An 18,247-nucleotide genomic window follows, 5' to 3' on the forward strand; every position below is an offset into this window, starting at 1 on the left:
TTTATTAGCAATAAATCTGAGAAATATGAAAGAATTCCATCAGAGCCATTTATGATATTAGGTTTGGTGGTTCGACAGGTTCTCTGACCTGCTCAGGGTTCCAGCTCGTGAAGGAGAAGTCCTGCAGCGAGGGGCAGATGGAGCTTTTCTCCTTGGAACGCTGCAGTCCAGCTGGCAGAAACAAATGACAGAAAGATGCTCAGAATGAACAGCCTCAACACCAATAACACAGATAGAAGCCTACAATTTTGCCTACTGACAAATGTAGACTGAACTGTACAATTCAAAGTCAAGTTTGTAAATTACATTTACATAAATTGTTTGTTTTTTTTTTACCAATGAAGGGGGATGCAGGGACTGCCTGGGGAGGTGGAGGAGAGTATGATGGTGTGGACTGCAGGAGGGTCATGTAGGAGGGAAACAGCAGCTCGCAGCGACTGTTCTCACTGAAGAGAACCGACAGGAAGACTCCGGCCGTGCTGCTCTCATCGAAAGACGAGGCCATCCGCTGAAACATGGGGTCCACCTGGGTGGGTTAGAAGGAAAGTTGATCAAGTTCACAGCCATTGATAACGGTACTAAAAAGATCAAAAATACTTAATATGCTGAAACAGACTTCAAAGTGAAACGTCCTTTATTTATGGTAATGTATTTTTGATATCCGAGCAGGAGGATCAGTTGGGAATGGAAAGAGGCGGCTATCATCTTTAGATAAATATCTCACGGCTCTTAAGATGATAGCTCAGTGACCCGTGTAATATTTATCTCAGTCATCAACTTATCAGTGAAATACTCAGTGGATATAAGGCGATTATTATATTTTAATTAATGAAAGAATGATATTCTGTAACTGCAGGGTTGTTGCCTTGGCTTACACTTAAGTGTCCTTTGTACACGAGTGCATACGAAACTTAGAGAGTATAGACCTCAGAAGAAGATAAACTGCCGCTAGTGATTTTTCTTGGGAATGTCGCCACAGACGCACTAATGCAAAGGTTTTCATCAGTGGGCTATATGATCAATCACCATTGTGTTACATCAGTCAGCTATAGACAGTGACTCAACAGACATGTATCAAAATGAAAATCTTCAGGATTATTTCTTGAACGGGAATTAAATGTAGTCCTGAGTTCCTCATAAGGTTCATGTGGATGGAGCAGCTTTCAAGCACATGAACTAATGAGATTTGTTTTAATTGAAATGCAATAGATTTAATGACACAGAAGATAGTAAATATCAATATAATTCTGCCCAACAGCACAACTATCGTCCCGGGTGTCCATTGAACGAACACTGTTGTGTAAAGATAACAACATACCTCACACTTTCTCTCAGAATCCCCGCTATTGATGTTGCCAAGGTTCTGCTCTACTGTCCTCTTTGGAGGTCTCTTTCTCTTCGGCTGCTTGGCAGTCACTTCACCGTCATCTCCGTCCTCCTCCTTCGGACCATGGTCTGTATAATCACAAATAAAGAGAAATAAAGAGCAGACAACTTCAAATAATGGAATAATGTGGGTAGACCACAATTTACATTCTGTAGAACAAAGCTCAAAACCCTTCATCTAGTTCCAGTGTAATCAAATGAAAATCCAACAAGTATATACTGTATATATAAAAAATAAAAAAAATCACATCGCCGAGGCTCTCACCTTCTCCTGGTTTGGTCTCAGCCCCCAGGCCGCCCAGCACCCTGTAGGCATCAGCATGAACAGCATCCACCCTCACAGCATAGATCTTTGTACTGGCATCCAAAGTGCCAGCTGCCACCTATCAGAGGACAGACACACACACAGAATAGTCAGATCATGTTTATTTACAGTATATAGCCCAATATCGCAAATTTGCCAAAAGGGGCAATGAAAACATCATACGCACTGCTGGTGAATGCTGATTATTCCACAGTACGGTTACCTTGAATGACACACTGCTCATATTTTCTTCACTCTATTCATATTTTTAATAATTACAACAATCCCTTCAGAGTTTTGTAACAGTATGTCTGCAGCTGTCATTAGGTCAACTCATTTATCAAAATAAGTAAACTGATTTTTCAGATAGACAGCTTAGTTTCAGACTTGAATGCGCTACTTCACTGGACTCTAGACCCTTAAAGGGTAACATAAAACCTCTTCATATATCCGCCCAGGCCATTTATGTAGATCACTGTTTCTTCAAAGTAAATCACAGATTTAGAGAGAAAATCAATCCAAGATACATTTTTGTTGAGATGACTACAAAGTCTGTGTGTGATATATAAAAAAACCCTCAAACCTTGAAGTTTGTGAGCTCAGAATCCTTCTGTTTGAGAATATCAGCCATGTAATCAATCAGATGCAGACCAAATGCATTTTTAGTGGTGATTTTCTGCCAAAAAGAAGAACAAAATAATTAGATATTTTCTTTCAGGTTGTAAGACTCTACATATATATATACACACACACACACACACACACACACACACACACACACACACACACACACAGTGTATATATACTCACGTTCTCAGTGGAGAGTTTTATACAGGTGGAGTAATGCTCTGAGATCTGTGCATTTGACAGCTTGGGCACGGCAGCAGGAGTCCCTGCAGCACTGCATAAAAAGACTTGATATTATATATTTAAAGTCTCTCAAACACACCAAACTCTACATGACAGATGGTAATCAAAGTTGTGCTTAAAACACGCACTCTTCTCTCCACCTTACCTATGAGATGCAGAGTCATTGAAGGAGGAGTCGGTGGCAGTTTGAAGATCAATGACTCTTGATCTTCTACGCTGACGTCGTTCCTGCTCATCGTCATTGCCGGGGAAGGCTGTCAGCAGTGGGGTGCTGCAGGCTGCAGGGGACAGACCCTTGTTCTTCATGGAGGATGACGTCCATCCTTGACGTATCCGGGAGACCGGTGTGGAGGCTGCACTCATCTTAGCTGGAGACACAGAAACACGATCACAGAGGCTACGTGCTGACACAGGTTTAAAATTCACTGTCAAGAGAAACTGAATCTGCATCTCACTTGTGCTGCATCATTTTGTTTAAAGATATTAAACAAAGCTGGCATGACAATGCTCATTTTAACATACTTAAGTTTAGATGTAAATCTAGGATTTTTCAAGAGCAATATACAGTATTTTGAATGTGTGTATAAAATGTCTTGCAGTGAAGACCATCAGTCAGAAAAAGTGGAAACCATCCTTGTTTTTCTGTTTCTATAATTTGACACCCTTCACTCAGTGAGCTCACATACAGTAGTTGGTCATGTCATGTAAACAAAAGGATTCTAGTGGAAAATACAAGAGTCTCGCATGAGAGGAATCAACAATGTCCGATGAAAACAGAAGAAATATGCATTTATACCACAGAAATATATTAGCATTAACTTATATTTGTTTTTTTGAGAATTTGTTGTTTTGTGTGATCCATCTAAGTAACGTTACGTTCGCTAAATCCCGTCCTTTCTAAATTTAAGTTACCGTTAGCGACAACTTAACGTTAGCTTGAACGGCAGACTCTCGCACGTAAACAAAAGGACTTAAGTGGAGTTATAACGTTAACTTGGCTAAAAAGTGATTTACGTTAGCGCTAATATCGTTTATAAGAAAGCAAAATGTTGTCTTAACACAGCTAAGCTGTTTAACTATGTTAAACACGAACAAAACAACCCAAAAACAAACGTTGCCCAGCTCTATAAGCTGATGCCTACGCTAACTTTACGTGCCTTAACGGTAGCTCAGGTTAGCATTAGCTAGCTGATATGAACGTGTTTTCACCATCATTGTTGGCTAACTGACTTACTGACACACACAAGCTCTACCACAAAACCTACTTAGTCCACTCAACATACCTCGAAATGTCTACAATCCAATGTGGCTTTCTTGTGGCTCGTTATTATCTGTAATACGGCATTCAGAGAACAGAACAAGCTGTAGTTTTTCTTCCTGTTCAGTGTTTGAATTTTTGCGCCGAACGGTTTACGTAACACAACCAAACGTCATTACGTTAAACCACGCCCACTCAAGTTTCTTTTGAATGACTCCCGAGCCAGGGGAAAAAAACAACGTTTTACAAAACAGATACAATTAGGAATAGCACCCGAATATTATTGTTATAAGAAGGTGTTGGAGTATTTTATTTATATTTTTGCTCTCTGATAGTGTGATTCTTTTTTTTTAAATTACACTTCTCACACTTCATCAATCTGAGTTAGATTCTGCTCAGTATTTCGTACCACCCAATAAAATATTTTTGTGTGCTGAATGTTGTAGCTTGGCTGAAAATAAACACTTGTTTCTCCAGGCAGCGATGTGCGTTGTTGCTGGAGCTGTACTTACACAATTAGTGACATCAGTCATCGATAGCTCTCATAAACACGTCATACAGAGATTGTATTTCTATGACACAATGGTGTAATCTGCGTGCACACTTCACCCTTCTTTTTGGCGCTCATGTTTTTGATTGCAATAAACTGGGTCATGATCACTGACAATCACATGAGCCCTGCTGTCTCAATGGTCTGTTCCAACACCAGCACAATTATCAGGACAGTTATGGGGAGACAATGGGAAAACGTTGCTGAAACAGTGTTCCTTATAATCCTGCAAGATCAGGCAGGGTAGTGCACTTGTGTGTGACTTAGTAAAACAAAACTGATATTGTAGTTCACAGTAGAACAAAACAGGCATCCCTCCCACCTCAGTCCCCTTTGTTCTATCAAAACTGCCACCGAGAAAAACTAAGAAACACACTAATTCATACATTTCATGAATTATAAAAGAGTGGAAATCTGCAGATCTGATCCTCAAAAATTCTTTAAGTCCATGAAATTATGTTAATGATTATCATACAAGTATCAGCTCCAGCTCCCCCCCCCCCCCCCCCCCCAGCCTCTGAATAGCATAAGCTATTACAGATAATGGATTATTATGCAAGTGGAAAAGATACATTTCTGAACCATGCCGAAATAATTACAGAGTGATATATCTCGATAAAGCCCCGATTTATCTCTCTAATTAGGAATCAAACCTGATGAAATGGTTTTCTGTGGCCCATTGTGGATATACTGTGTATTTGCTCCTGTTTTCCCTTTTTTATTTTTCTGACAATAATTAATTCCATGACAAATGTATTTTCCAGGCAATTGGAATATATGTTGAAAATAGAACAACGTGGACGAGATGACAATAAAAGAACAATAGCTGCTCACTAGGTGGCAGTAAAAAATAAGGCTCTATTCTGGAAAGTTACAGTGCATGCAACAGCACTGGTGTGGCATTTGGGTCTGTTGCAAATCCTCTGTTTGCTGTGAATTCAAATTTCATCACCCAGGACAAACTCTCAAATCTGCCCCTGCTAATGTTTGCAAAAATAATAACTATCAAAACAAATGTATGAGTGCCTTGGACATCTTTGGATCTACATTGAACTGCCCACTTCCCAAAGAGAACCGCTTGCTCCAGGTGCCAATATAGTCATTGTTCTTGATGAGCAATATTTTTTTAAGTAATAGAACTGTAAAGTAATTTACATAGAGTCAGTTACTCATGTGACAAAGTCTCAAGTCTCTCAGATCTTCTGTTCAAGTCATGTGTCTTCGCACATTGTACCGGCCATCTAATTTTTTTTTCGCAAAGTCCAGTATAACCAAGCAAGAGATTGATGGATGTCTCTGTTGAAAGCTCTTGGGCCTGAATTATGTATTGTATGACTAAACCCAAACCTCATTTGTACTCCGACACTAGTGTAAGCTTTACTGTGTATACACCCTGACCAGCAAGAGCAGAAACATATGCCTTTCTATATGCCGTAATATAGAATATACCATTCCCTCTTTCAATCTCCTGGTGGAAGACTGTTGTAATATTTGGCCATGGTTGTGCTTTTAACTGTAACACAGGTAAACCCACTGTGGATGTGGATGCGTGCTGTGGAATCTCTAATGCTTCCAAAGAGAAGCACTTCAGTGTGATATAGTTATGCCATTAAAACCGAAATGAGAGAGTGTGTGTGTGTGTGTGTGTGTGTGTGTGTGTGTGTGTGATATGTGCAGGCCCTTGATTTAAACCACACATAAACACAAGAAAACGCATGCACATTTTCACGTCAGCGTGCAGCAGTGCTAAACAAATGAAAAGCATTCATCTCTTCAGCAGAAGCCTCCGCTTGTTTTAACCAGCCGTGGCCATGTGATTGATTTTCCCTGCCTGGTCATTGATGGGAGATGATGAGAATTATTAAATTACTCATCTTTCTCTGCCTTCTCTGTAATCCTAATTCTTTTTACTGTACAGTTGTCAACACTGAACGTTTCTTGCGTGTTATTTTTTTTAACAATAAACCATGGTTATGTCACATATATTTTAGTTAAACTCGTCTTTTCCACAAGCACACTCCCACTCAGTACTAAGTCACTGACACTGCACTCTTGTTAGCTCAGAGTTCGAGGGCGGGCTGAGGTCCAAGTCATTGAAGGAGATATTCTGATATACTGGTCCAATGCTTTTAACGAAATTACAAAGCAGGGATGTGCTGTGATTGTGAATGGGAACACAGGGTTGTTAAAACAAGGGCAGACTGAAGCAGGAGACTGGGGTCAAAGAACAGAGTGTTGGCTCTTTGTTTTAACATGCTGGGGTTGTCAGATGCGCTATAGGGTCAGGAGAGGGAGTGTCACGGATGATATGATAATAAAAGCCAGATGGAATTGCAAAATATGTCTTAATTTTACTAAATCTTCAGGTATTTGTATTCACTTTCCTCAACTTTGTGGTAATAACAGCCTCATGCCCTTCTAAAAGTCCAACTATTTGAACAAAAAACTCTTTTTTTACAAAGAATGGTGGAAATGTTGGATTTAAACATTGATTTTTGATCTAGCAATTAATACTTAATAGCACATCTAAAAGAATAAAGATAAGGTAGTTGCTGTCACAAACCAAAAAGTGGTAAGAATTTTTTAAAGGTATACCCTTAAGGGTATTAGTCCACCAGGGGCGCTTTGGAGCAGGTGTCTTGATGAGCCGATCCCTGATTTGTTTGAAACCAATAGTCTTCTCGAACAAGAACAAGAACTCCATTCTAGCATCAGCTCAGCTCGCTTGGAAAAAGTCCGAGGTGCGACCAATAACTTTTGCTGGCGGAAAACCAAAAAAGAGTGAGTCGACGCTGTGGAAAAGCAGCAAGTGTGAAAGAGGTCGTTGGTAGCGATAAACCTATGGAGAATTATCACTGTACTCTCCCAGCTCCACAGAGCAGACAGACACAACAGTTAGAGACCAGCTAGTGAACACTGTTGAGCATTTTAGAAACAGATATTTCCCTCAGGACTTCAAATGAATGAGAATGCTCTGTGACTGCTGGACGTGTACATTTGCATACTATACATACGACAAACTAAACTCACAGAGTATTTCAGATGGTCTTCCCAGCACACCCCCACTGTACCTTTTTCTCTATTTCATGTGTATTGCACTTAAGAGAGAGGCTGCTGATGCCTCTGGGAACGCTATGGCTCTCTGGGAGAGAGCTGCTAATTCCCTGAACTCCACTGTGTCTGTGGCTGTACATTCTGTAGGCCCGGGATTGCCGAATAGCCAACTGAGGAAGGTTGGTTGAGCTGTGGAGAGATAGAAATATGTGTAACAGAGAATTCTTTTTTTTGAGCCATCATGTCTGTCACACATACACACTTACAGAGACCCACACTACTGACACATGGACACACACGGACTCAGATGTGAGCAAACACTCATATCTGCAATATATTTCCACATTAGTATTTATGCAGTGTTTAGTTGGGAGGCAGCCTTAATCCATAAAATATTAAATGACTTCTAGGAAATTCATAACATCCTTTAAATATTTTTTGCTGTATAACGATGGGGAGGTTGAAAACGTATTGAGCACGCGCTGTAATGTAATGACCCCCATAGAGCTTCATCACCAACATTTGAATAACCCAAGAGTGATACCATGAATACTGATGGCTCATATCAGGAAAGCAGGTGGCGGTAGTCAAAATATTGATTTGATTTGCGCGATCTACTGATTAAATGTAAAAATAATTGTCATAAGCAATACTGACGTGGGTCTATTTACTGTCCAACCCATGATGCTGCTTTATGGATTTGCCCGTGGCTGATCACTCAGAACATCCTGTCAGATCCTGTCTGACTTTCAGCGTGGTCGATTTTTAAGACAGCCGTGCAGTTAGAATCAATGACTCTTCTCTGTGCACCGCAAAGATCTTTAAACCAGGCCATGCTACTTGGGTTAATGATATTATTTGTTGCACATATTGTTGCACCTCCATCCTCGCTTATGCTTGAAATTGTGCCTGTACTTTGATGTTAACCAGAGAATCAGGCTTGTTCAATTGTTGCCTATATCACTCAGAAAACGAGATATTGAAAATGTGGTGGAAAGAAATCCCTTCACCCTCCCCCTCGCAGATGTTGTTGGCCGCTGCACCCGCCAAGGCCAGGTTCCCAGCCTTTTCGTGGGAAGAGGGTTAGGGTGGTATATGCAGGTTTAAGCGACACAAGTTATAACTAAAAGAACAATATGATAAATTTCCACAACAGAAAAAAGCTTCAAACGTAAAATAAAATGAAGGCAAATTACATGTCGTATAGAAGCCTTCACATCAATGCAGTGTGTAATAGAGGGGATGTTTAGTTCCCAGGCAACAGAGCAACATAAATGAAAAACCATTCCATTTCCCGTGAAGAAGCACCCTCAATTTCCCATCAGAGGAGGAAGGAGGGAGATGAAGAGGAGCCCACTGTCTTGGATGTAATGATGCAGAGACAGAGAGAGCAGTACAACAGGTTTGTGTGCAGCCTCTCACCAAAGGAACTGTTACAAGCCTGCTCAGGACTTTTATACCATTCATCCTTTTTTGCAATTTTCGGACTGGTTTTGTGGATTTCAAACTAGTCATGGTTAAACGTTGTGTAATAGTGACGAAAGGAGATATACGTTTCTAAAACGTTACATTTCTACGTAAAAAACCTGTGGAGCTAACATTAGCAGAGTACGTTAGTATGTTATTTAACTATGCTAACGTCTATGCTACACTACTGAATATATACACATGCTGCTTTTGCTTTTAAATGATTGTAACAGTGAATAAAGACCTAACCAGCTTCATATGAACAATGTTGTTCCTTAATTTCATTGTCTTCTGTCTCGATTGTCAGGTGATGTGGTGGTTGACCTTCACACTGTGATTTGAAGGCTTTAGCTTCTTTCTTTATCCTTTTCTTATTCTGTTTTCACTACTGCAACAGTTTGACATCCTGGATTTCAAAAAATTTGATAATGTTTATATAGGGTGTGCCGTTCATGCAGTGTGGGCTACATATAGCTCTAACAGCTTAATGGAGTAGCAGTGGGGGGCGGGGCTTAGCAAAGGGTCAATTGTACAGATGTGACTCCCAGCATGCTCTTTCCCATCATGGTTGTGATGTGCTAATCTTTTGGCCCTTTGAGGACAGATAGGATCGTGGGGAGGGGAAGCAAACAGAGGACGGAGGAGAGCACAATAAATTAAATGAAAATAATCAACCAAGCGAAGATGCCAATCGGGAGCAGGGCACGCTTGTAATGCGCTTGTTATAATTGTGTCAGCGAAATATGTTCAAGGAAACAGCTTTTTTTGTGGTTGAAGTCCTGTCGCTACAGTTTGCAGAAGAGGTCTGCTTTTATATAGACACAGAAGTTTCAATCAGTATTTGTCATGAAAAACAGTTTCAGCTGCATTCCTGCGATTCATACTTGGTTTCCTCAAGGGAAAAGATGAAGTTTGAATCCCCATGGGTGAAAACTGAACTACGTGATGCCTAGGTTGGACTAAAAAAACATATTGCATAGCAATGAAATGCATTTTCATGTATCTGGTATTTTGTGCAGACGGCCTCCCAGAAGATGATAAGGGCCAAGCAAAATAAACCCACCTTTTGTGCATAATGCATGCCAAATCCTGAAATGTGACTTATCATAAAATAAGAAGTCTATAAACTCTAAAAGGTGGTTTTGGATTTTGTTCGCACACATACTTCAAGTCAGAGTTATTTCTCTTTGATGCGACAAATGGAGTTTCTGTACCGATTAAACAACAATTAGTGAGCTTTAAAGGTGCTGACGTAGTCTTGTTTCCAGTCTTTATAGGTTAACCACCAGCTGTCCGATACAAGAGTGGTATCAATCTTCCTAACTCTCATTAACAATAATTTCCGAAAATGTCAAACTTTTCCTACATTTGGGTCTAACATTCCCTATAGTAAAGCTTTGTTTGATACAAACAGGATTAGTCTATAGACTTAAGCATATATGACATTCATGACGTCCTGAAGTAACATTTTCTGTTTTCTGTTTGGAGCATGCAAATAATTCAAAAAATGTATACCAAATACCACTCATCATGTCCAGTCTGCAGTCAGACCAGGTTCAGATAGCATTTGCTATCTTAGCATTTGCTCTCTTATTTCCCTTCATAAAAAATACAGACCATGTGTCATACTTTGAATGTGCTCCATGTTTAGGTTGGCGAGATATTATAATTATACTACACACATGCAGGATCAATTGAACCATTTCAGGGTCGCTCAATGAGAAGGAAAAATATTATGCATCTCTCGTTGTCGCTGCTAGAATCAGGGTGCAATTTGTGTCAATCACTCTTTCCCCATTGATTGTAAGGCTCACTAGCAGACGCAGACAGCTGTAGGACCTCATAATGCTCGCTGAAATATCCACCTCCCCCTACGCTCTGCAGCTGGCATCTTTTCCGTGTTGATGAGTTTACTAACCTTTCCTATGATGGCAAAAGGGACATTTTCCAGTGCTCTTTGATTCCAGAGGTGGAGTCTCTCCCCAGAATATAATCAAATGTATGTAAGTTTGCAGCCCCGGTGCTGGCTAGCAGACAAAAATATCAAACCGATCTTGCAATCTTATTGGTGGTTGCTGTTTTACAAGCTCGTGGTGAGAGTGCTGAGGATGAATGTGGCAAAAAGCAGACAGCAGAATTTATTTATTTTTTCATATACATATTATGCTCCTGTTATTAATTAGAGAATATTACGCCCCTCCCTTCTGACATTTAAGCAGGCTTTGCGAAAGCAAAATCATTATCCATCAAGTGCCCTTTTTCTCCCTCCTTGTCACAGAGGCTATCTTCAACCCTTGGGAGAGGCTTTTATCACCTTCTTCTGTCTGGGACTGAATTATAGGCTATCTGTATTGACCCCCCCACCATGAAACGAAGTCTTGTATGATGGAACATCATACAATTGGGTTGTGGTTCATTTCGTGTCTCATTCATTGATCTCTCCAAAAGGATGTGCTACACCGATATTTCATTTTGATAATCCTGCAAAAAACTGCAATGAAAGCATAAGAGTTTCATTGGTGTCAGCTAAATAATGTGATTACTTTTGAATTTGGTTGTTTATATTAAACACACTGGAAAAGCAATTGGGTTAGATCTTCAATGATCTTCAATGCGGTATTGTGAAAAAAATTGCTCTTATGAACGTCATTACATTGAAAATCTCACAACCCTCACCAATTATTCTTATTATTAGGGCCCGAGCACCAGCAACGTCGGGTCAGATGGAATAGTGTAGTCGTGGCGTGGCTGCCATTTTACATGACTCCCCACCAGTCGGATGTAACTCCACTGGACTTGCTCAAATCTGTCCCAAACTTGCCGTGCTTGATGAAAATCATAGCCTGAGCATGTCGACAAGCCTATTTTCACTCATAGTCAAAGTGCCACCTACTGGCGAAAGGAAATCAGCTGTGATGTATATATCTGATTTACATGACATTTACATGATGTGGTCTACACCTGATACAGAGCAACATAATGCATGTTTGCGCGTGTTCTCTTGTGCAACATAGTGGATACAGGAAGTGTTGGAATATTTGCAATACATAATTTCCAACGTCACACACTCCACATGGGAAATAAACGTCTAACTCAGGGGTATTCAATTAAAATTCAACGAGGTCCAGTTAGAGAGAATTTCCTCATGCAAAGGTCCGGAACATCAAAATAATGTCTAACTTGCGCTATGATTTAGTGCCATAATTATTAAAGTAGTCTAGCAGTTGTATTGACGTCAATATGTGGTCAACAACCGATGGTCAAGGAAGTGCAAGGTGGCATCAACCAGCGTCCAGAAAGTACCCTCGACATGCGCAAGGGTACGAGGGCCCAATCAATGTGGCATGCAGCTGTAATTTTAGTTTTATCTTTGATATGGCCTTATACCTTAATCCAAAAACTACGCACAATAGATGAAAACCACTACCAACTTTATGTTTATGCGTTTGTCTAACATTTGCCAGGAAGCAGAAGTCAGAGAGATCAGATGAGATGGACAAGCGCTAATCATAAGATGCAGGCAAAGCTAATAATGATAGATGTTGAGGCTAGTTGTCAGTTCATTCTGGCAAAACTCATCCCAGGCCTCCGTCTGTCTGACTCCAGTTACCACCTAACTCTACACAGTCCACAGAGAGATTATGAGAACCAAAGCCCCAGATATGATGTCCCAATCAAAAGACAATCAAGAGATCTGCATTGTAGCATATTCTATCTTCATCTTTGCAAGTCGTCACATGTTATATATTCATGCTCAGGTCTCTGGCTAATTTCTTCAATTTTGGGGAGTTTTCATTATCCGAGTCAAGGGTCTAAAGACAGAAGATGTTGGATGCTGTACAGACTGTAAAGCCCCCATGAGGCAAATTTATGCTAAGGTAATTGACATATTGGGCTATAAAAATGTAATTGACTTGACTTGTGGGATTGGTTCAACCTGTGTTTTTCCAGTGAACAAGGTCAAGCCACCTTTGAGTCCTTGAGTCCATCTGTCCAGTTTACTGACTTTACATCCTCTGAAACGCTCTTGATCCCGTTTTCCTTTTAACTACACCAAATGACTGGATGGATTGCTATGTGTCCGCTCACAGACTGACTCAACAACCAAATCCATCTCCGGTCATAAAGGGGTCAATTGAAGTAAGCTTTGTGCTGCTGCCTTTCTGTGGGGTTTACATTTGGATGCGCTGTGGCCCTGACTCTCCATCACTCAGCTCATGTTAGCTGCTGGACCTCAAGTTAATTGCGTCAACATTTCCTGTGCTCTGTGTGCTTTAATCTTGCCTTCGGAGAGCACCGATGTAATTAACAGGCACTGCATTTCATAGCCTGTGTGACGTTCTCTTGAGAAGTGCACTGCAAAAAATGTGTACATCTTGATTAGTCCTTCACTGTTAGAACTTTTCAAAATCAAAATTCGCCTTGAAATAAAAATCCATCCTAACATGGAGAAAATGATGTTAATATGTACTCCTATTATATTGTCCAGCTCTTGAGTTGTAACTTTTTACTTCAGTAAAAGAGAAGACGATCAAATCAAACCAAATGCCACGAAACTAAACAAACCAAAAAGGTGGAAAACAGGGGAGAGAGAGAGACTGCCTGATCACTGACACAGAATTGTAAGCTTTATTGTGGAGCAATGAGACAGTTAGTCAAGGTGAGCTTAAGTCATGCTCAAGAGGGTCCAGAGGGTACAGCTGTAATCTTTTTAAAACCATGAACTGTATATATTTTTAAAATTAGAATAAAAAAATGCTGAAATCCAATCAGATTAGGAAAATACCACATGATGTAGTTTAACCTTAAAGGATGTATGATTTTGTGCTAATCTGCAGCAAGCTGTTGTCTTCTTTTCACTTTCTATTAGTGCTTATTTTGAGGTGTTCTTGCAATCAGAGGCACTTGTTTACTGTAAACTGCAGAATGTGGCATCCTCTTAAAGCTGGAGACGGTTTAATATGCATGACAATATAAAATGTGTGGAGATTCAGCTTAAACCTGAAATATCGATAGACAGAAGATCAATAAAGACAGAAAGACAGATTTGTCTAAAACACATGTGTCCAGAAAGAATCCATCAGGATCTCTCTACTGGAAAGAATAATGATGGTCTATACCTAAATAATATATAATTTGTTTTCAGCTTTGCCAAACTGCTTGTGTCCCCAGATCACAGCAATTAACTTAATGAATAAAATGTAATCCTAACTGATAGGCAAGATGATCCAGGTTGTAAAAACCTGCAATTTTTCTTTATATTACGACAGACATGGCTAATTTAAACAGATGATTGTTGCCTTCTATGTACCTCCCCAGGATCTCCTTCCCACATCACATCCATGACACATTTACAGTGTGTCCGTAAAAGAATGCATGAACCTCCACCCTGTCGCCTCCGTCAGTGTTTTTAATAGACTTTCCCCCCACTAGTCAGCTGACCTGGCGCTCCATGTGGGCTGCCTCCATCAGTGTTTAATAGGCTTTTTCCCCACCTGGTCAGCAGACCTGGCGCTCCATGTGAACCCGCAGAGCCTCCTCTCATTAAGCAAAGGCCTGCAGAGCTGTGGCAATTAACTTCAGCATAATGACTGGCAGCGCTTTGGTGACATCTCGATTCGGGGGGTGGTGTGTGTGTGTGTGTGTGTGTGTGTTTGGAAGTTGTTCACCGCCCGACGCTCTTTGTAATACCCTAACAAGCAAACCGTTGTAGTCATAACCACCGGTGCAGTCAATACCATGGAGAGTAAACGGCACCATGATAAGATCACTGGAGGTGATAGTGTGGTGCTTTCTATTCAGCACTGATGAGAAATACAGGGGAAAGTGGCTGCTCTGCCCTCCAGAGATCTGCTGAGTTTAAGCAGATGTGACATGTCCTGCAATGACTTGTGTGGTGGAAAAAAACGATTCAATAGTACCGAGTGAGTCCTATAATACTGAATACTGAAACAAGAAACATTGAGGAAAGAAGTTTGTCTTTCAAGTATTTATTCTCTGGCCAGAGAAGGCCTCACCGTCATACTGACTGCAACACAGTCCGCAGAGGATGAGCCAAGAGTTCTTCACACCCAAAACATTCTCTGTTTAAACTGCAACCCCCATTTGGTTACTTCCCCTTATCAAAGCAAAGACAGAGATACCCCATATGGTCCTGTTACCACTCTCTTAGGTACACAATCATATGTCACACATATAGTTTTGTTAGTGAGTAAAGCACATAAACTAAATCACAGTATAAATGTACTAGCACAACTACATTTCCTATCACACTTGAAACACCTGGAGGAAAAGTTTCTGAATTTCTGTAAGTTGTTACAAAGTGTAAACAATCATATTCCACAGCAAGAGGTGGCACAGAGGTTTGGGGTTTTTCACACACAAGAACTTCCATGAACTTCCATTGATGAAATATATAAATCAGCAAGCTCCTTCTAAAAACATATCTGAGAAACACCGTGGCATAGGAGAGACTGAAAATAAACACGTTCACAGTCTGCACTTGAAGTGAGTTGCATACGATTTTGCTCATCGATATGCTTAAATATGTGCGCATGTATAACAGATACTGCCGTCCTATTGTTAAGATGATCGTGTATTTACAATTGATGTAATCTCACTCTGTTTGAGGAACCAATTTAGGAAATGAAAATCATTTTGCCAAGTTTGTGTGCCCCTAGCCCCTCACCCAGCTGCTCTGCTTTCACACTTTGTTTGCTGTTTTACTGATCCGTGGTACATTTGCATGCATTTTATCATCAAAGTGCAGCTGCCATCATTGCCAAGAGAAGAAGCTGGCAACATGCCCTCTGATAAAAAAATCAATGAGACATTTCATTATTTCTATTTTCCTACAACACTCCTGAGCTGCTTTCAGCTAACAATGCATAATAATGATGATGTCACAGCATCACCTGGATTTTCTTCTTGGAGTATTAATAGTATTCTGATCACAAGCAAACAGCTCAATGGACCTAAGCCCACCAAATACAGGTGCAATGTTAGGGACTGAATACAATTATTAGAGGGGAGGAGGTTTATACATATTTAATGGGAAATTTATCAATTTAAAACAATAAAGGTAAAAGGAAGCCGTCACCGCAATTAATTATAATGAGATTTTGTGATTATATTTAAAACATTTTTTGTTTGACAAATTAGCTGAACTAAAAGCTCACTTAATAGCTTTTCACAGAGCTTTCAACCACATCTCACGGTTGTCATCAGAGCATGGTATTGACTCAGTTACCGTCACATGACCGTACAAAACCTTTGTCTGGAATAGCTAAGGAGAACACTAAATTGGTGAAACTGCATGTACCCCGGAGAAGAGACTGAATAGCTGCTTTTCCACTATCGTGCCATTGCCAGTAAGAGCCATCTTTGGGCCAGCTGGTGTTAAAGTCCCAGTGAAACGGAGGTTAGAGCGTCTTTAGATTCGTCACTGTGACATAATCCCCAGTGAAACAGACTATTTGAGCAGTTGTAAGAGGGATCAAAAAGGCATTTTTCATTTCATCTTGATTTTAATGGCGATGTCCTTACGAGCCTTACTTTTTTACAGACACTATTAACATATTGCTCAATTTACTAGATCTGGGATGTTCTTAAATCACAACATATGACTTTGTATGATTCCTGAAGAAAGGCTTTTCATTTCGGCTGATATTTGACTCTAACAGCTCTTCTGTGAACAAAGTTAAATAAACCAAAGTAAGATGTGTGACAGTACTGCTTGACATCCCGAAACATCACCAGTCAGCACGCCCATCCAATTTTTACAACATGTGATTACATTAAATCAGAGTTCTGCTTTGTGATTTGAATTCAAATTGTACAGAAGAACTGAGTGGATTGTAAAAAGTCAGTTTGATAAGTTAATTTACATTTTCAATGACTGATGGGGAACAACCCCCGTTAACATGTTAACGAGTTTTACTGGTAATCTACGTTTGCTACTTCTAAAAGATAATTCATGATTTCTCACGACTCAAACAGAAACTAACTCATTCAGAGAACATGATTTAACATAATAATTGGCTCCATGTAAAGTGAATAAACAAGGTGTTTCCCAGATAAAGCTCGTCTGCGTTAATAAGCAGTTTACACATTATATAACTGCTGATATATTTATACTCCGCTCAGATAGTGAGCAGAGGATATGCATATGATATGTTTTACCAATACTGTCAAGCTGCTGTGCTGACATCTCTGCTGCACCCGTCTCTACGCCTAAAGTCAGGTACGCCCTGCATATGACCCTTGACTCGAGCCCCGCTTGGCCCATGGGCTATCGGTGGGCCATTGGCACCTGGAAACTAGCCCCGACATAGCTTACACTGAGGTGCCATCTAAGACCTGAAGTGGAGATAAAAACAAAACCGGCATCAGCACGCAAAAGAAGCAGCTACTGAACACTGGAAACAGACAACATCAGCTGTCTGTGAACACCAGACCAGAACCAGTCACAGAATGAATACCTGACATCTTACATGAACAATTTCAACTTTTGGTGGGTAGCAACTGCTGTGGATTAGGAAACAATAAGCCTTTGACATGTACTGTACGTACCTCTACCCTTTATGAATACATATGTTCAAGGGAGGATCGATAAGCTATTGGAGGAGAAATGGCATTTGTGGTTGATTGCACAACCTGCTGGTTAATTAATAAGGCTTACAATATGCAAAGGTCACCTTTGCATGAAAAATGCTCTGCCTCTAAAAAGCAGGAGCAGCTTTGTGCAGGTATAAAAGAAGATTGTGGTGGGCAAGAGAAAATAGCATCAGCTTGTATTCTTCTGAATGCCAAAGATGGCAGACAAAAGAGTGGGCATGCAGCTTGAATATATGAAGACACCTGTCTGCATCAACTCAGTGATGGGTGGTATTTTAAAAAAAATACACAGTTTTGTCTTTTCTTTCTAAGTCAATCATTATCGTTTTAATTTTCTTCAAAGTTTGTTCATTGCAGCCTGATGAATATTTTACTTTATTAGAATAATAACTTGATTTCAGCATTGCTCACATATTTATAAGCTTGCTGATCTCAGACTAACGCCACCACCGCTGCCAAAGCTCTCTGTAAATCTCAGAAATGAGACTAACTGCTTGCAGATTTAATTAAAAGACTAACACGAAGGTCATTTGACTTTTCACATTCATGTATCTATAAATTTGTAAACAAATATTGTGTGTGTTTTGGTGGGTGTGCCATTTCTGCCATATGAGAAAGTGTCTCATAATTATCAAAGTTTTTCATGACCATGAAATAGCAATTCTTCAACAGTTTTCCATAATCATAATATACCAAAATATAATTATGAGTAAGTATCTTGTAATATATTGGTTATAGATAC

The 18,247-nt window shown here is 40.0% G+C and overlaps 1 protein-coding gene across 1 annotated transcript in view; it reads right to left on the reverse strand.

The window, feature by feature from the left end:
- The window catches only part of ncaph (non-SMC condensin I complex, subunit H), a 28,185-nt gene that overhangs the window by 6,865 nt on the left and 3,073 nt on the right, over positions 1 to 18,247 (reverse strand). Inside the window, exons 2-8 of the mRNA XM_076104411.1 lie at positions 2,706 to 2,928; positions 2,501 to 2,591; positions 2,274 to 2,366; positions 1,652 to 1,769; positions 1,319 to 1,455; positions 337 to 526; positions 89 to 171 (exon numbers count right to left, since the gene is read on the reverse strand). Of these exons, the coding sequence (XP_075960526.1) occupies positions 89 to 171; positions 337 to 526; positions 1,319 to 1,455; positions 1,652 to 1,769; positions 2,274 to 2,366; positions 2,501 to 2,591; positions 2,706 to 2,928 (935 nt within the window). The remainder of the gene's footprint in view (positions 1 to 88; positions 172 to 336; positions 527 to 1,318; positions 1,456 to 1,651; positions 1,770 to 2,273; positions 2,367 to 2,500; positions 2,592 to 2,705; positions 2,929 to 18,247) is intronic.

Source organism: Anarhichas minor, unplaced genomic scaffold, assembly GCF_050575085.1.
Source record: "Anarhichas minor isolate MPS153535 unplaced genomic scaffold, ASM5057508v1 ptg000030l, whole genome shotgun sequence".
Lineage (NCBI taxonomy): Eukaryota > Metazoa > Chordata > Actinopteri > Perciformes > Anarhichadidae > Anarhichas > Anarhichas minor.